A 20,448-nucleotide genomic window follows, 5' to 3' on the forward strand; every position below is an offset into this window, starting at 1 on the left:
CTGTTACTAGAAGAAATTGAGAGTGGTCAGGAAAAGTCATTTGAGGCAGGACTACTTGGAGTGAAGCAAGGATGGAGGAAGCACTAGGTTGCTAGAGCTGGAAACAGGCTGGGGAAGATGGTAAGTGTCTCAGAGTAAAAAAAAAAAAAGTTATCTCTCAGTAAGTAAAAGATACAACTGGGTGGTGTGACAAGCGTCACTGACAAGGGAACTTACTTTTTACTAGAGCCAGGGTGTTTCAGCAGCTTAGACTATTTCTAGTTTTTGAGGTTCCTGGTATTAAAAATTTTAAGAAATGTCCAAATATGCCTATGCACACTGTGGTATGTTTTAAATACTTGTTAAAATAAGGCCATAAGTTTTTGGCAAGTTATATAGGATAGTAATTCTATTCATAAGACAATTAAAGAATTTTTCAAATATAAATTAATAGCATGCAATAGTCCAGGAATGGAAACCAAGGCTAATGTTGTCAGATAAACATTTACTTCTTTCAATCCTGGCCATATATGTGTTCTCCACAGAAAACACCATGTGCAATTACCACCAACTCTCTAAATGTGAGGTGAATATGAGACCCCGGCCCAGTGGATCCCTGATTTCCGACTGTCATCTTCACCCCACAGGCCCTAAGGAGGGTCCATTTCCAAGACTTAGTCCTTAGCTCTTCTCCTACCTTGTTATAAGTGCACTGCTGTCTACATCTTGCCAAGTATTCTAGAAATATGAGGACTACGGCCCCACTTCATACTTTTATCATCATTTCCTTTGGCTATTACTGTTGTGTCTTCACCTCTAATTTCTCCTCCCTCCAAGTCAGCCTCCATATTGCCAGCAAAGATCTCTGTCTTAAATACAGATCTGAACATGGCACAACCTTGCCTCAAAATCATAAGTAGATCCCCTTATCTTATAGGATAACCTTCAAATTCTTTAGCATGACATACAATGCCCCATACAAAGATCCCAAACCCACCTTTCCTGTCTCATGTCCTTTTATTCCTCCAACACTCCCTACCTCCTGCTTCTCCACAAAAGTGCCAAGTTCTTTCATTTCTCTCCGTTCTTGTGCCTGCTCTCAGGTCTTCCTGAAAAACCCTTATCTGCTAGCTAATTCTTAGCCTCTCCTGGGAAAAGTTCCTCAGTGCCCCCAATGAGAGTGATTTTCTAATCCCCTAACCCATTATGCACGTCTTCAGTATGGTGTTAGACAATGAGATCACTGAAGAGAGGGACTGTGATTTGTTTAACTCTGTTTATCTTTGTATACTCTATCCCTGTACCGTGCACAGTAAGGGCTCGATAAATAGTGGCTGGAAGAGTGAATTAATTGTCAGCAATACCCCATGGGTTCAGAAGCAAATGGAAATTCAGTTGCAGACTACCTCCCTCCTCCAAACAGTTTGCTCCAGAATCACTCCGCATGATTACCCACAGTCTTCTGGGGGGTTCTAAGTAGATCTGATGGTTGGAAAATGGTTCTTGGTTCCCCGACCTCCATATTAATACGCCTCTTCCAAAGCAAGCCCTCTTCCTTTCTCAGTTGTCCCCTGACTCAGCTGAGCTTGTTGAAGAAACCCTGAAAGACTTCATTTCCTTGCCTGAGGCTATGATTTTAGCCCAGCACATAGAATCATCACCATTATTCATTGCTGAGATTGTGGCATGCTGCTTATCTGCATGCAGTCATTTTCCAGGCAAGAAATAATGCATTATTAACACAGCTTAATTATCAGGCCCCAGTTTGGCAGATAGAGCAACATCAGAGGGTAATTGGAAGGAGAGCTGATTTGTTAGCAAAATGTTACTTTTTGGCTAATGAATCATTCTGATTTTTGCACTGACAGCTTAGTAACAAGCTTGAAGACTACTTTGCTTCAGACCATTACACTTTGACAAACCAGTTATTAACTACAGCTAGAGCCAGCAGTCTGTGGGGATTATTGCAATTACGAGCTACAGACGTAAATTTTTGTAATCATTAGTCGACAAGGTGAGTCTGCTGATGGAGGGGCTGATGACTGACAGTCTCCATGGCTTTTTAACACAGAAGGCAATAAACAGCTGCTGGGAGGACGTATCAGTCAGCGAAAGCTCTGTGCTGGGAAGATGTAGTGAGAGCAATAAAGGTTATTGCTCTCAGGCAATAAGCCCTGTTCGAGAAGGAAATGACAAAGTTTTCCTTTGACTTCAATTTTGGAAGCTGGAGGTCTTTTCTCAAAGGAGAACTAGAGGGAAATAGAGGGAGCCCAGCAAAGGGAGAGCCAAGTCAGGCAGGACTCCATGGCTTGAGTTCTCTTCTTATGCTGCCATGATTGGATTATTGCTGCACTCAAGAATCCCACTGGGAGGTGCCTGCTCCTTCTCCTTACTGCTCCCCACTATTCATAATAGGGATCTCAAACTCATGTGGAGAGTATATACATTAGGAGAGCAGAAGGAAGAAGTAAAGACTATGGTAAAAGTCAAAAAACAATGAATAAATAAAAACCCATCAGTGGGCCAGGTTGTCATCTGGTTTGCAGACAAAAGTCCAGGTCCTCAGTTTAGAGAGTGAGACCCTTTGAATTTGGCCTGCACCCCTCCAGCCTCATCTTTTTGCATCGCCCATTTTGAGTCCTTATGCCCCTGTCACACGGGATGTTCTCCAAGTGTGCCCACACTTTCCAATCTCAGTACCTGTGCTCCCCTAGGAATAGCCTTGCCTCAAAATTCATTTCTACCTGTTCAAATCCTACCCGCTCTCTGGGTCTCAGTTTCTCTACCTGTCAAATTGGGAAGAAGTGGATGAAATCCAGATTAATTTCTCTTCTAAAGCTTTGTGCGCCTGGGGCGTTTTCACCACCTCTTGATAGTGTGCATATGAATCTAGTTGTCCTGGGGCCCTAACATGAGCAATATTCTGCACCCCCCAGGTGGCCACATTGCTGGAAGTCTTGCTGTCGTCACAGATGCTGCCCACCTCCTAACTGACCTGACCAGTTTCCTGCTCAGCCTCTTCTCTTTGTGGTTGTCTTCCAAGCCCCCCTCCAAGCGGCTGACATTTGGATGGCACCGAGCAGGTACAGTTTATGGATTGAGTATTCATGGCACAGTAGTGCCTCAGAGTCAAATCAAGGAGAAAAACAAAAGGGACAAAGTAAAGCTTTGTTCAAAAATCCCTCAAAGGCATATCTCTCTGGTGCACGGGATAAAACAGACGTGTATGTGGGAACGTGCTCACAACGTTAATTCAGCGAAAAGCCAGGTTAATCATGCTTCCTCCACTCCAATGGGACAACAGGAACTCATGTATCACTTTGGCAACCACCCCAGCCCAATGGTCTCAGCGTGTGGTGACAGCCGTGATATTATGTATTCACTCAGTTACTCTGCATCGGAGAGAATATGGGATAAAGCTCCTACCATTTTTCAAAGTAAGGCACAAGAAAGCTGCAGAAGTGGAAGAACCTCTTACGGGGAGTCAGGAATAGCAAGTGAAGGAGAACTGCGGGCAGAGCAGGGGTGGTTGACATGCTAACATGGCCATGCTTCACTGAAAAGTGCCACTAGACAGACCTCACCTCGTAGACTGACAACCGTAGGGCTGTGGTTTTTCAAGCTTAGAATGACGGGAAGTTCTAATTTGATACCAATTTGTCATTGTGGGTGTTTTGAACCGCCTTTCTTTTAACGTTCAGCGAGATAGAAATAAGGCAATGAACATCAATAAAAAGAGCTTGTGACAATGGGATCTGAAGATGCTTTTGCAGTCCTTTAACAGAGCTACACTTGGAAAACAAGTACGTTGGGCTGAGCACCTGTCCTTCGTCTATATAAATTATTCCTTGTACTTTACCCTTTCTGACACCGTTGGTCAAAGCTGTTTTGTAAATGCAGGATGTTTTATAAACACAATAAATTGACAGTGAGGTAGAATACTGCTTTGTACTTTCTCATCCTGGACTCATGAGCACTGCCATGTTAGAAGACCAGTGCTGTTCAACAGAACTCTGCTTCCAGGGAGATGCTCTATAATACAGAGTATAATGTCGCTATGGACACTTTCAATGCGGCTAATCCTACTGAAGAACTGAAGTTTTAATTTTACTTAATTTAAATTTAAATAGCCACATGTGCTTGATCGCTACCCTATTAGGCAGCCCCACTATAGACATAGAGGTGGAAATCAACTAGGGCATCCAATATGTAATTTCATGGATAAGCTTGTTTAGGAAGAAGCTATGTAAATGACTGAAATCTGAGACACGATGTGATTGCTCCACTTCAAAGGGGTCAACATTATGGAATGTGCCCAACCATTGACACAGAATGTTTCTAGACCCTTGTAGGTTTTTAGAATCCATTTACAAGTTGAGTTACAGATCTGGGTGAGATATTAAGGAACGCCTGTGTAGCAAAAGTACTTTACTCAGCAGGCAGATTGAACACTGTCTTATCTTTAAATATTAATGTAAAGGTTTTCATTCTGATGCTTCTTTTCCTTACTGTTGCTCTTAAAAATGCAGTTAGAGTGTTGATCTACCTCTGAGTTTTTCCTCTGTGTTTATGGTATGTTGGGTTAGCAAATGAAACTCATTTTTCATCAAGTACCCTCTGAAGCCTTCCCTTTTTACTATTTTAATCCACAGAAGGTGCTCGTACTAGCAAGTTGTAAACGTTTTATGGCGAAATTAAGTTTCTAAATACCTTTTACTCTTTGTGTCTCATTATTTCATCTCCTAATAAGTTTCAATCACTTTAGCACCTGCTTAAGTCAAAATCCCCAAGGAAAACAGCAAGGGTAGGCAGCAATTAACGTGCTTTAAAAATTTGCTGGAAATTACTGAGTAACCTGGGGCATAATGAACTCAGATGCTGGTGTTTCATGAATACAACATCAAAGTCCCTCATCTTAGTGCTAAAATCCATCCAAACGTTTGCTTTGTGAATCACTGAGTGAACTAGTTTGAAAGGTTGAAGCCTCTTTTTTTTAGATGGGTGGGGAAGGGACATTAATATCTTATTACTCTTGAGGAGGTTAAGGTGATTTACAAATTCTTTGTGTATGGCTCTCTGTGTGCTTGAATCCTTAGAGATCCTTGGTGCCCTGCTGTCCATCCTATGTGTCTGGGTGGTGACTGGTGTGTTGGTATACCTGGCGTGTAAGCGCCTGCTGTACCCCGATTACCAGATCCAGACGACCATGATGATCATCGTTTCGGGCTGTGCAGTGGCAGCCAATATTATGTAAGTCCCACACCTTCACTACAGAGCCGATCTTTTACTCTGTCTGGACATAGATGTGTTCATTGTTGTTGTTGTTGTTTTTTATTTAATTCCTCCACTTGTAAGGATGGTAGAGACCTCACAGTGTGTTCAAATGGCCCTAACACTGAAAATAAGACTGGTTGTGCTAATTTAAAGTAAACAGTGCTTTAATATCAGCTTCTAATTACTACCATTTTGAATGCTGTCTATGTGCCCAAGATTGTGCTAAGGTCGTGTGATCTATAGTATCAAGCTGAATGCTCAACACCCCTGCTTTACAGGTTAGGAAACTGAAGCTCAGTGAGGTTAAATAAATTGACAGTGAGGTAGTGTACAGCCAGGATTTGAATCGAGACCCACCGGACTCAGAATAGAGCTCCTCGCCATTCTGCTCTCTCACGCATAGTATGGTGCCATATGGGATGTGACTTACTCCTACTCAGTTTTTATTACATGAACACACTATGGGTTTCCAGAGAGCTGGGTTGGAAAGCATCTTAAATTTTATTTACTTCTGTCTTCTTTCTACTTTTCAATTCTCTTTTGCAACATCTCCATAAAATGGTCACTGGTTTCATATATTTAATAGAATAACAGGGAATTTATTTCTCTCAAAAGCATTCTTTCTTATTCTTGCATCATTCTGATTGCATGAAAATTCTTCCTGTGTTAGCTAAACTCTCTCTTAATTTTCTGCCTGTTGGTCCATTCTCTCATCCACGCAGTCTAAACTCATTCTTATGGAACATGTCATCACGTCCTACTGGACGTGTGATCATTGCCATATTGGTCTGCTCTTCCCAAATGAACCACTTGATTGCTCATGACAACGGGGTTTTCAGGCCAGGGCTCTTGATCTTTGGGTTAATTTGCTCCTTCCCATTTGATAGTCTAATTCTGGGCAACCCTACTTAAAACTGTATCATCTATATCTATCTGTGTATCTACGTATCTATCTATCTATCTATCTATCTATCTATCTATCTATCTATCTATCAATCTATCATCTACCTACGTACCTACCCTATCATCTGTGATAGACAGAATACGGCCCCTCAAAGATTTCCACATTCTAATCCTTGGAACTTCTGAATATGTTAACTTACACAGTAAAAAGAACTTTGGGAATGTGATTAAGAATGGATTTTGAGATTGGGAAATTATCCTGGATTATCTACATAGGTTCGGTGCGACCACAAAGGTCCTTATAAAAGGGAAGCATGGGGTTAGAGAAAAGATGATGCATCGCTGGCTTTGAAAGGGGCCTGGAGCCAAGGAATGTAAGTGACCTCTAGAAGCTGGAAAAGATAAGAAAATGAATTCTCTGCGAGAGCCTCCAGTAGGAATGAAGTCTTGCACACTCCTATATACACTTATGTTGTTGTAAGCCACTAAGGCTTTGTGGTAATTTGTTGCAGCAGCAATAGGACACTTATTCACTGTGTACGTATCATCTATCTATCTTGCAATGCAACGTGATACACACTACACAGTAAGCTTATACATGAAAATGAAGAAGACAGTGATAGCAGAATGGCATTTAAACTGTTTTGTTGTTGTTGTTGTTGTTGTTGTTGTTGTTGTTTTTAAGAGAGGGCAGAAAGGAATCTCTTGAATTAGAGGAGAATCTGAGTATGCACACCTTGAAAACACTCCTCAGGTCACTCTGATACTTTCACCTTGTGCCTGCCTCCGTTCCTTACACCTAAGTTTGCAAACTATTGCTCAAAATTGTCTGTGCTAAACAATTAGCAGAGTGGTATTTCATCTACTGTCACTGACGAGGTCCCTATTTCCACCCAGTTATCTTGAAAATGTGTTTCACACTGACGCTGGGGGCATCAATGCTAAGCTATCACCACTAGTAGACAAGCTGGAGCACATATCCTGCTGACTGGGGGTCAACAGTATCATCTTTGCATAAGGAGAACAATATGTACACAAGGCAGCAGGAAAAATAAAAATATTAATTTCTGGAGAGTCATACGCGTATATCCCATAAGTTGTATCAATACTACACGAAGATAAAGGATCCACCTAGCTAACTACCACATACGTCTGTACCCTTGATGATTGAGTATGACTTTCTAAATAGATATCATCCACATTTTCTTTTTTGCTAACTGCTTTTGAACTTTGACTTTAATTTGCAGGTGCTTAGAAAGACAAGGGAACTGAAAAGTGTTGACTTCCCTGTGCAAGTAGGTAGTTATTTATGGGTAAAGATACTGAGTAACTATACCCTTTTCTCCCAGAACTGGGATTATAGGTTTCAAGTGCTGCTAGAGGCTGTGTTGTCGGAATATAGAGATATCAAAACCATAATTCGGAAACGAACACATTCCTCGCAGGCCTAAAATCAGGACAGAAAGTTTTAATAGCAGTTGCGAAGGGATTCGAGGAAGAGGACGATTGACTGAGGCTAAGGCTACTGCATGCTAAATTTTCTCTGTCTGAAACATTCCCTCCCCTCCTAGCCTTTTTACCTGCAACATAACCTTTGAAATCCTACACAATTGCTTTGTTTCTCCAACTAAATCAGATTCCCTATTGTACTACATGTAAATGGCAATTCCTAATTGAGGGTGAATTTCTGCCCACACACTGACGATCTAAAAACTGTACATATGTAGTAATCAAATCTTGGTGGATAGCTAAATCTGCTTTGTGGTGGTGGCCTGAGATTTAACAGACACTTTAATGAAAATAGACGGGGATACATGATACTAAACAATAATTTTTTAAAACCTTTGTTTGCACAATGTACAGGAAAGGTTTCTAGGCAAAATACCCCTTGATGGCCGTCAGTAAAAAGGTGTTCATTTTACCTTTGGTCTAATGCCTCTTAAAGTTATAGAAAAATAAATCAGGTACATAATTTATAATGCCTACTGTTTATCTCTTTGACTTGGGTAGGAGATATTCAATTTTGCAATATGTCATATATATATACACATTTTTAATACGGTAATATATTTCAGTCTCTCGATAAACCATTGGCCATAAGGAAATTATTCAAATTTCAAATTCTTGTGGAAATGAATACAATTAAGGAAATAAATGATTAAAAATCCAATCCTGATAAAATTCAGTACTTCTTATTTTGTTTTATCTCTTTCTGCTGCTTTTTGCTTTGAAACCAGTACACTTAATTAAGCTCCCATCAAAGCTCAGCTTTAAGCCTAGCTCAGTGCGTGACATTCAATAGAACCCCAATAAATATTTCCCCTCCCTACTGTCAAAAGCTTGGCTTTCACCTAAGCAATGATGCTTTCCAGTTTTAATGTAGAACACAGTAACATTAGGTGAGTGGAAGAGAAAATTGAGGTGAATCTTCATTGTCTATCCTTGTGTGAAAAAGTTGAAATTCTATGATACACTTGTATTCAAAATTAGTCCAAAAGAGTACACTGCAAAGCATTAATAGTTCAACTATCTGCCATTTTGGATAACACATGCTAGTGTCAACTCCTCTATTGTGCTGCATAGTTTTTTAAGAGTTAATCTCATGTGTACTGAGAACACTGTTCTCTCTTTCAGGCTAAGTGTGATTTTGCACCAGAGACGCCCTGGCCACAATCATAAAGGAGTGCAAGTTAATGCCAGTGTGAGAGCAGCATTTGTGCATGCCCTTGGAGATCTATTTCAGAGCATCAGTGTGTTAACCAGTGCACTTATTATCTACTTTAAGGTGAGCATGTTTGAGCTTACTAACTGTCATAGTAATTTTGTCGATTAGGTAGCACAGAAGCTGACACCTTCTGATCTTAAACAAGGGTGGACCGCCTACACAAACTACTTTGTAAGTTTAAACAAATAAACATTCGAAGACTGAAACTTTAGACTTTCCAAATTCTTAAGAGCTGTGTGTTTAACTGTAGGGCTGCCAGTCTTTTAAGAAAGTACTTGTAGTTCCTTTTTTCATGGGGTCAAGAAGGACCACAGTGGAACCATGAATACCTTAAGGTTCTTAGGGTGCAAGCAACAGAAAAGATGTCTAGCTCCTTTAAGCAAAAAATGAATTTATTGGCTGAAATTTGTTGGGTGTACTTCCAGACAGAAATCAAGGTAGAAATAAGGGTGACTTTGGGTATCTAGATTTCAGAAACTATCCAACTTCTGTCCCTAGACACCACACTAAAATGAATGTGACTCAACTAATTTTTTTTTTTTCTGTTCTTGTGACTATGCTGAAGATTTGTATTTCTGGGAAAGGGAGTTTAATTGACCTAACGCGGGTCTTGTACCTGCTGCTTGGTTGGGGGAGGGTACAGCATCTGCTTGACTCTCCTACCAATATCACCTACAATGGGGGAGAGGTAACTTCTCTTTAAAATGTCAAAGTGTTAATGGAAAGTGGGAATGAATCCTGGGGGGGCCTCTGACCCTAAATGAATATTCACTACAGATCTCTAAATGGCAACACTGAGATCTACCAGAGGTGGGTTGGGGTGGAGGTAGAAGGGTAATGGAGAAGAGCATTTAGCGCTGTTTGCATCATGGTGTCCAGTTAGTAGGGACTCTATGTTACTTTTACTGAAAAATGAAAAGGTAAACATAAATTACAAAGACATTATCTGAATTCGGTTGTGAGCAAATGCTCACTGAAAGCTTTAAGTTTAAAACAAAATAGTTCAAAATTGTATGGGTTAGTGGAGTTTGAGACCACTCTTGTAAAGGTTAGGTTGATGCCAAGTTTCTTGGAGATAATGAGGCACAGACTTGTGTGGCACAAAACTTCCTCAGAGGCAGACTAGCAGGTGTCTCACCATTGAAGCTAAGGGCTTCAATGATGAGAAGTGCAAGCATAAAGCCTCATCTCGTACTCTTAGGACTGTGCTCTTAGGACTGTATCAAAGATGCCTGCCTCAAGTATGTGTCATACTCAGGAATGAAAGAAACAAACTAACTCCAGTCTGCCAAGACTAAGCTCCAGCTGTAACTCGGTCATATGCCACCTCTGAGCAGATAACATGCTTTCTTCTCATCATAATTAAGGCTGAAAAGTCACTGAATATCATGTAAATTAGTGCATATTTTCATCACACACTCTGTATTTCTATTAATTCCAGAGAAGTTAGATCAGGCCTCTTAAAAAACACTCAAGGATATCTTTCCCTTTCCCTCCTAAATTATGAGGAGAGCTTGTCGTTTAGTCTCCCTTCTTCAGTCACTGGTAGTTTAAAGCTTAAAAGAAGGATTGAGTATTTGGGAAGTCTTGCCTCTGAGTTGGACGTCAAGTGTCAGGAGGGTGAAAGGATGATGGAGAGAGAAAGAAACAGAAACGTTTACTTATTTTATTAGTCACACTTTCTGCAAAGGAGGCATACATTCATAGTAACCAAAGTCCTTGTATTTCTAGCCAGACTATAAAATGGCCGATCCAATCTGTACATTTGTCTTTTCCATCCTGGTTGTGGCCAGCACCATTACTGTCTTAAAGGACTTCTCCATCTTACTCATGGAAGGTAAGAATGATTTTATTATTATTCCTAGGAGCCATGTTTTCTCGTCCCTATAACCACACACAAAAAAAATGGCCTCAGGCATGCTCATAGAGAAAATTTTAAATGATAAGGAATTTTCACAAAACCAAATATTATCATTTTTGGTTTCTATTTTTCCTCCAGCAACGAGTAAATGATATGGCTCGTGTAAAAACAATATGTACAACACTAAAGATAGACATGGAGGGAGATACTGCAAAAATATTACTTTAATCCTAAATATATGGAAAAGACCTATGAAAGACTGCAGAAATCTATCCTTCAGGCAGCGTTGAAACTAATTCTGAAGGACTTGCCTAAAATCCTCGTAAGACTCAGCCAGCAGTTCTGCGGCCATCAGAATCACTTGGAACGTCTGTTACAACACAGATTGCTGGGCCCACCCATATGGTTCCTGAGATAGTAGGTCTGGGTGGGGCCCACGACTGAATTTCTAACACGATTGCTGTTACGCTTTTCTGGGGACCACACCTTGAGAACCACTGGGCTAGTCTTTTCATGCCAATTAAGAGATTCCTACACGAGGGCCTGGGAACGGCACAGAGGAAATGAAATCAGGACTAGAGGTGTGCATCGTATCAAACATTCGGATGATGAAAAATATCCGGATATGGCTGAATTTTTTTTTTTTTTGTCTAGCACATTTTGATCTAAGATAGACGTATAGTCTCAGAGTGCAGTTTCCTTTAACACAGCTCACACGTCCTTAGTGTTAACTACTAAGTACACATTGAAGGGTTTTGTTCTCACTGGGCACTATAATTGTTGGCAGATGATAGAGTTGACAATAGAGAAACAAAATGGAGTCAAACATCACTGAGTAAGAAGCGAATTTCCCCGCTCAGAAGGTGACAATATTTAGTTGTCAAGTCACTGATGCATCCCTTTCCTTTCCTGGTGGCCAAGTACTGAGCTGCAGCTGGTGTTATTATGAAACTTATTGACTTAAAGGGGGATATTAATAAAGACACATTGGTGCACCATCTGAGATGACTATAGTCCATTTTTTCTATCTCTCCAGTATAGATCTTCTCTGGTGACTATCTTTTTATTTAACTTAATGAAAGGAGAGCTAATTATTGAAACTCTCAGGTAACTCCTATATGGAAGATGTTTAATTTTTAAACTAGGTTTTCAAATTAGGTGACCATAAAAGGATACTTGTTTTTGGTAAAATTTTAAAATAATACAGAAAGGTAGAAAATGAATTTTAAAAGTGTCTGCATTTTTCCAACTTTGAATTCTGAGTGAGTCCTATTCATCAGGGGTAACACCTACTAATAAGTTGACATACATGTTTCAAAAAATATCTATGCACTTATATATGTACATGTTATATATATAACACATGTATACCACAACATATGTTTTATACATATATGTGTGTGTGTATATATATATATATGTATATGTGTATATATATATATTATAATATATATATATATATATATAGAGAGGAGGAGAGAGAGAGAGAATATGTATGCATATATATTTATATAAATGGGATTCTGGATTGACACGTATTTTGTCCTGCACCTTGCTCTTTCACTTGGAGATCTTTCCATATTAGTATACACATAGAAACACTCCACTCTTTTATATAGCTATGAAATATTCCACTGTATGCATGTACTTGCTTATTGATGGACATTATAAAAAAACGGTTTTTGTTTGGTTGTTTGTTTTGTGTTGTTGTTTGTTGTAACTACCATTCTTAGACATATATATTTTAGCACTTGTATTATCTATGGAATAATTCCTAGAAATGATATTGCTGTTTCAAAAATTATAGCATTTTAAAATTTGATAGTTATTGCCATTTCTACCAACGATACCATATCAGTTTCTTTCTGGCCAATAGCATATGACAGTGTCCACTTCCTCACATCTTCACCATCATTGAGTATTATCAACTGCTTATTCTTTTCTAATCTGATTGGTGTGAAATAGTTTATCTTATTGTTTCCATATGTAATTCTTAATTACGAATGTTGAGTGATTTTTTTTTCATATGTCTATTAATCTGGGAAATTATTTTTTAAACACTAATTTGAGTCTTTTCCTGAATGCATTAATATTTTATAGACTCTCCCTCAGGGGGAAAATAAAAGGTTTCTAGGATGTGATGGAGCATTGAGGTCAATGGGAGCATATTGTCTTGCTTGTCAACATTATTTCATAGAGTAAAATAAAGTAATAGCAGACTTGTGTTCTCCATAAAAGGAAAGAAATAAATGAGGAAAGAGAGACAAAGGGTAATGGGATTATGACTTCATCTCAAGGGTCTTAGATGAATGACAGTGGGTCTTCAAAGGGTCAAATGAAACTCCTCAGAGATGACACACTAGGCACAATAGTTAACTTTAGGTCACAATACCCAGAGGCTAGCACTTGCACAACACTTCACACTCAGAGCATGAACTTCAGATTCTGACATCGGAGTTATCTATGTGGCCTTGGAAATGCTTTTTTTTTAAAATTAGTTTCAGGTGTATGAAACAATGTAAAAGTTAGACATTTATACCCCTCACAAACTTATAACCCCTCTCCCCCCATCTACGACCCCTCTGCCATCGCACACAGCCATTACATTTCCACTGTCTCTATTCCTTATGCTGTACTCCACTTCTTATGACTGTACAGATGTAATTATAGTTGGCATTCATTGTTATTCAGCCACAGCTTCAGGTGTACAGTGCAGTGATCAGGCATCTACACCATCCCTGAAGTGGTCTCCCTCATAAGACAAGTGTCCCTCGGATACCCTACAAAATCTTTACAACATTATTGATTACTTTCCCCAAACTGTCTTTCGTATCCCCGTGGCCATCTTGTGGTTACCGACTGTGTGTTTTCTAATCCCCTCACCTTCTCCCTCATGCCCACCCCCTCCCATCTAGCAAACCCTCAGTTTTTCCTCTATGTCTCTGAGACTGTTTCTGCTTACTTTGTTCCTTTATTCTAGTCTTTAGATGCCACACATAAGTGAGATCATATGGTATTTGTGTTTCTCTGTCTGACTTATTTCACTTAGCATAATGTTCTCTAAGTCCATCCATATCGTGGCAATGCTTTTAACTTCTCTGACTGTAACACTGATAACTAACTCTTAAAATTCTTATAAATACTAAAATAAAATAATCCTATAAATTAAATGAAAAGTGCTTAGCACAAAACGTGACTTATGGTAGGTTCTCAATAAACATATGTTATTATTATTACAATATAACACCCATGACTCAGACACATTCTATGGCTAATCTGAGACAAAATCTCCTTTAACTTTTTTCTGGTACCCTGAGCTTTGTGCAGCGCACAGAATAAAAGTATGCGTTGATCAGCTTTTTGTTATCTCCATGAAACAATATGAAGTGGGATTAAACGAAACTCAAAAGTACAGAATTTTAAATTAGCCCCAAAGAGGAAATCCCCAAGAGCAAGGTTCTTAAATCCTGAAAAAAAAGGGTGGATTAAAGATGCCCAATTCCTTTAAGTAAATGTTTCAACTCTGCTCATGACAATCATCAAGTTTTCAAAAAATATTTATGAGCAGGCCCCTTATCCAGAGATTCTGATTTAATTGACTGGGGTGGGGATGGCTTTGATGGTTTTGTAACATGTAGCCAAGCCTGAGAACCATTGTAAAGTAGAACCACTGCCCATTGGCTTGTAAATGTTAGTGCAATGGTTCTCAACCTTTGGCTGTGTGTTAGAATCACCAGTCAAGCTATGAAAATACTGATGCTATGTGTTATCCCCAGAGTCTGACTTAATCTGTCTTGGGTATAACCTGGTCATCAGGATTTCTAAAATCTCCTTCAGTGACACTAAAGTGTGTCCAAGGTTGGCAGCCACTCTGAAAGCATGTACAGTTCAGAGCCTCGTCCATAGAAATTTTCTTCAGGAGAACAGGAATGGGGCCAAGGCATATTTATTTTTAACAAACACATCAGGCGCGCACACAACCACACACACACACACACACACAACTGAAGTAGAGGCTAAAAGGTGGTCATCCTTAGAAATCTCTTCTACATCATTCTCTTTGGATAACTCTCAGTTGATAGGAATTCACTTATTGCATCCAATGTCTTTACCATTGTTGGCTGGTTGAGTTCATTTAAAAAAAAATATTCTATCAAAAAAAATTCTGTCCTTTACAATTCTAACAAACCATTGGTTCCTTCTGTAGCTAGCCAAAGCAATCGACTTCACACTTTCATATCCTCTCATCTTCTATATGACAATCCTTGCAATGTTTGAAAAAAGTGGTCCTACTTCCCTTAGCCTTCTCTTCCACATGCTAGAGACACCGCATTTCCTCTGCCCTAAAAGCATAGCTGATTGGCTGCCAGACTTCCCACTTCTCTGTGTGTTCCACACTGTTCCTTTAGAAATCAGAATGGTAGTCAAACAATTACATTCTGTGACCCGGACATTAAACCCTAATAATGTACCTAAATTGATGGAAAATTTACCAAATAATAAGGCAGTAGTATAATGTTAGGAGCACCTGTTAACACAGTTCACTAAGTGATCTGATGGATAACTAACATTTGTATAGGATTACAGTTTACAAAGGGCAGTTATTTTCTGATTTGCTCCTCAAAGAACTCTGTGGGCTACATATTGTTCGTACCACTTCTATGTTATTACAAATGTGCTAAGAATCAGAGAAGATCCAAGAGTGGGTAAATTTGAAATAATTATAGCCACAACGCTAACCTGGATTATTTGATACCAAACCCCATGTTACTTCATTTTGCTTCCCGGGTATATGCAAAGATAATTGCAAAGATAATTGGAAAAGCACAGTTGCTTGAATACTACACCCTGAAAATGAGAAATGGTTACCGTGGTTGATTATTGCATAGTAAAATCTGCAAACATTTTTCATGAACTTTTGATGGATGGAAAACCCTTTGAAAGAGGTGAATCTGATTGTAAACATTTGAAAAGAAACCATAAATGAAAGAGGGCAAGTGATATTTGGGTGAGGACTCTGCAGCCCTAGGTTCGCCATCTTGATGAGCTATATTCAGTTGAATAACACTAGCTCCCTCTCCCTCCCTTTGTCAGGTGTGCCAAAGAACCTAACTACAACAGCATGAAAGAGCTCATGTTAGCAGTGGAAGGGGGTGGTGTCTGTGCACAGCTTGCACGTCTGGTCTCTAACAATGAACCAGCGATTGTCTCCGTTAACGTTGCTGCAGGTCAGTGAGTTTTGTCAATGCCCTGGACCAAATTTAGTCCTGTTCTGTAAAGTCAGTAATGCCCTCCTTTTCGTAGGCTGCCCTTAGTGTCTGGGGCCTGTCAAAAACAACTGTTAACGTGTTTTGTATTACCAAGAGCCTTTGAAAACCATCCCCCTTGTCAATGTTGTCATAGCAACAATGATTACTGATGCCCATCCCTGGAGGCCAACTGGAGTGGATAGCGAGTAGAATAAAGGGATAAAATGCCATCCAAATTTCAAGACCTTAGACTCTAAAAATTAGATTTTGCTTGTTTGACTTGGTGCCCAATCAGCTATTTAAGTAATAGGGATGATTTCTACAATAAATCTTCATTGAATACCTCCTGTGTATAAGATGCTTTGCCTATCGCTGAGGATAGAAAGATGAGGGAGACACAGGTTCCATCCATAAGGTTCTAACAAGCTAAAAAATATGCTAGTAAAAATTAATGGTGTCGTTTTTACTGGATGGTTAGAAATTCTGTAACCGTATGAGATGATTCTTAGGATGTTGGGTTTATTGTAAAAACTACTTTCTCAAGTAGAAGGTGATTTTGTCCACGATATGTCCTAGGGCTGGGGAAGTGGGCAGTGGGAGGTATTTCACTGCCGCAGGAGACAGCTCAGGCCACATATGACGTGTTAGGCCACTAAAACAAAAAAACCTCAAGAAGTTACTTAGAGACAGGGTACAGGAACACCGGTGACAGTCATTTGAGGACTTTGCTTTCTCAGACACCCTGATCTTCGCTGAGAGGCTCAGATCTGGCTACAGAGCATTTACACCATGCACTACACCAATATTTCACTACAAACGGAAGAATCTAGTAATCAGGTTACTATGGAGGGAACTTTACAGCCTGCTGATACCTTTTGGGATAAGAGAAAAGATGGCAGTGAGGGTTGTTACACTATGAAAAGTCTCGGGAGCTCTAAATGCTTCCTGCTTCCTGTCACTAGCCTTGATATACATTCTGATTAGAAAAAAGGGCTGTAACCCAGAGATCCCTGGGGACCGCTGAGCAAGGCTGTATAAGAAATAACAGTTCTGTCTTGGCTTTTTCCAGAGCTTATCTCCCCTTCTATACTCTGCTCCTAGGAGTGCCAGTCCCCAGAGAGCAAGAACTGTGTGCAGGAAGAGCTCCCATAGTGACAGGGCTCTTTGCTGCACTAGAATTTCCCCTGCCTTGTCTGTGTGGATGTAGCTGGTTGTCAGAGCCAACCTGGCTCCTTCTGAGCACTCTGCCTGGGCCCCACCCCACAAGGTACTTAGTTGCCCATGTGTATGCTGTCGGTGCCAGTCTCACTGTGGTTCCTTTTCAACAGCAGCCAGCGGACAGCCAGTCGTTCGGAGAGAGATTGCCGAAGCCCTCAGTTCATAGCTTCCTGTGCACTCACTCACCATTCAGATGGAATCTCCAGCGGAACAGGACCCCGACTGCCTTTTCTGTGAAGACCCCCAGGACTAGTTTCGTCACACCGTCAGCCTCCTGAGTGTGACAGGCCACTGCCTGCTACTCTGCAGTTTCTGGAACCTAAGAAATAAGGAACCAAAGGAAGAAGTCTGAGAAAATCATAATACGGTCCAATGCACATTTTAGCCTTCTTTATTTCCCTCCATCCACCATGAAGGAAGATGCATTTTGATGCATCCATCAATTGGATTCTCAACTCATCAGCAGCTGTGCTCGATGATAGGCATGTGTGTAGAGGCCACTCCTGACTGGGGCTGAAATAACAGCGGTTGTAACACAACAAAAATTTCATCTCCCCTTCAACACTGCAGCCCAAGGAGGAGTGGTAAAGATGAACTCAGGAAAGTCTGATCAGTGGCAAAGAAAGAGTCACCAAATGTCCCCCAAACCTGAGAAGTGCAAATAACAGAGCTAAGTCAGGGGTGAAAAGAATCTGGAGGCATCATACCCCATTAGGACGTGACTTACTGACCCAGATGTAATAGGAGTTGGGGGAGTAACTTTGACTCCCTGTCCACCAACATCGCTATTCACTACATGGAGACATGTCCTGTCTATATCTTGCGTACAAATTATGTTGTCGTAACTCTGAAACTACTGAATTATATTTTACCTCTCTGTATAAAGTCATGGACAAATAAAAAATGCTGAAATTAGTGCTTTTTGAGTGTTTTCCGATGGTGTGACCTAATAATAAAAGAAAATGAGGAGGCACAGCAGAGGGCAGCATACTTATCCCAAGTCACATGGAAAATAATTGAGTCCAAGAATTACAATAAGAACTCCCAGGTCTTGAATAATATTTATGGAGCAACAGCTACCGTCCAATTGTTATGCTGGGCTATTTAGATAGGGTACCTCATTTCATTCTAAGGATAACTCTGAGAAGTTGGAATTAAAAACCATCATAGTGTAGATAAAGACATAAGCCTCACAGAAGTTAAATAACTTAAACGGTACCATTTGTTCATTCATTCAAAAATATTTTTGACGCAGCCTATGGTCTTAGCATTGGTGAACCAAGCTGCTGTACCCTTTGCCCTTAGAGCTCTCTCCCTTTTGTGGGGGAGACGTTAACGAACACCACCGGGTCGGGTCGTTCGTTGTTGTGGATCGTTGGGCCAGGAAGTCTTGAAGGTTGAGACGGCTGCCTTTCGACAAGAAGCCAGCAGGATAAGAAGTAACTGCAGGCTGCTGCTTCATTCCAGGTCCACATCTGCTCACTTTCCATTTCCTCCATCAGGGGGGCAGGAGAATTTAACATGATTTGTCTGAGACTAGGACATTCTTTGGGCTCTGTTTACTCCTAGACAGGGTTACTGTATCTTACAACCAGAAACACAGGCTCTTATTATTTTTTTTTGCTCTTTTTGCCCCTTTGGTAAAAAAAAAAAAAAAACACCTAGGCAGAGTGTGTCTCCTTGATCCAGGCCCAAGGCATGGTTCTCTCCTTTGATTTTCCAACTCCTCAAAGCCAAGAGGTAAGTGGTAAGGTAGGCCAGGGCTTCTCTGCAGATCTTACCATCCATCGCTACATCTTACTCCTTCTTTGCAAGGGGTGAACAGAGTGTGCTGTTCTCAAGATTTAGATTGAAATAGTAGAAAAGAAATGGACAGTTCACTTCAGCCTCCAGTCCAAGCAATATTTCACTGGGTTATTGGATCCTGACTCAGGTATGAGTGATGTGATATTTTGAGTTGTATTCTGCTTTTATTCTTTGTATCGCCACTTCTCTTCTTCAGAGGGGAAAGGGGCAGGTGGCAAGGCCAGATTTCCTCATTCTGAATCCTGATCATATAATACCATCTAAATTTCAGTCTTTACCTCTAACAAGGAGAAGAGCCATTTTGGAAGGACATAGTAAGTTCCATTTTGAATATGTTATCTGAGTGTGCAAATGACCATCGGGCAGTTCGAATTTGGTCATAGACCTTAGAATAGATAACTTCTGGATTTTTTTTTCTAGTCTAAATTGGACACATGTGTGAGTATACAGAGAGGCCTTTTACAACTAATCTTAATTTGCTTGTCACATTATTTGGCAATAAATCCCTCCTACTTTAAATCGTAACCTGTTTATTGCAAAACTTCATGCAATTACTGTTCAAGAGAAAAATCTTTCCACCTACAGGAGTGCTAAAGCACCGGGAGCAATCGAAGAATGTGGTTGTAGAAACCCCGAGATCTTCAAGAAGAACCTACAAAACATTTGAGTTGACCCCAGCAAGTTGGTTGGTGACACAGAGAATTTAGATATTTACCTACACAGAGACATAAGGTGGATGCAAGTAATTCATTTGGTACACAAGCTTTGTGTGAGCAATGTACTTGGCATTGAGTGATAAAGAGGAACTAGGCACAGTGAGAGCTTTTAAGCCCTGACTGTAAGTCAATGTCACCTGTGGAGAGTAAATTAAAACAAAGATGTGCAGGTCTACACCCTGGAAATCCTGAGCCAATGGGTCTGGTTTGGAACATGAACTTCTGTATTGTTTTAAACATACCCAGAGATGATTCTAAAGAATAGCCAGAGTCTAGAAGAACCTCATCCAAAGGTGGCCCCCACCCTGAGTGGGGGATTCAGACACGTACCCAGATACCTACAATGCCATCTTGAATTGCAAGGTTGCAATGTTGCAGGTGGGCATATAGGGAGCAAAGAAAAAGTGATGAGGGTTGTAGTGTGGGCATGGCCACCGAGGCTTCATGTCACTGAGGTGACAGCCACGCTGGCCTTTGTATTAAATGTGGAGGTTCTCCAGGTAGATAAAGAAAAGGGCATTTTAGATCAAAAGAAGACTATGTGCACATGCTATGTTCGTCTTTTTAATTTAAAAAGCAGAATATATGGGGCAACAGAAACTTTCAACTCTGTGGCTTTTAAAACGATATAATTTGTGCTACTTTAACAGTATTAATATTATAGAGAACAGTCTTCGGTGGTTTTTATGTCGTGGTCAGCATCCCTTAGGAAACCTA

General features: G+C 40.2%; 1 protein-coding gene across 1 annotated transcript in view; it reads left to right on the forward strand.

Annotated features, from left to right (window-relative positions):
* The window catches only part of SLC30A8 (solute carrier family 30 member 8), a 33,963-nt gene extending 16,468 nt beyond the window's left edge, over positions 1 to 17,495 (forward strand). Inside the window, 6 exon segments of the mRNA XM_033125995.1 lie at positions 2,916 to 3,062; positions 5,076 to 5,229; positions 8,791 to 8,941; positions 10,613 to 10,718; positions 15,837 to 15,974; positions 17,320 to 17,495. Of these exon segments, the coding sequence (XP_032981886.1) occupies positions 2,916 to 3,062; positions 5,076 to 5,229; positions 8,791 to 8,941; positions 10,613 to 10,718; positions 15,837 to 15,974; positions 17,320 to 17,462 (839 nt within the window). The 3' untranslated portion in view covers positions 17,463 to 17,495.
* The last annotated feature ends 2,953 nt before the right edge of the window (positions 17,496 to 20,448 follow it).

The sequence above is a fragment of the Rhinolophus ferrumequinum genome, chromosome 14 (genome assembly GCF_004115265.2).
Source record: "Rhinolophus ferrumequinum isolate MPI-CBG mRhiFer1 chromosome 14, mRhiFer1_v1.p, whole genome shotgun sequence".
In the NCBI taxonomy this organism is placed as follows: Eukaryota; Metazoa; Chordata; class Mammalia; order Chiroptera; family Rhinolophidae; genus Rhinolophus; species Rhinolophus ferrumequinum.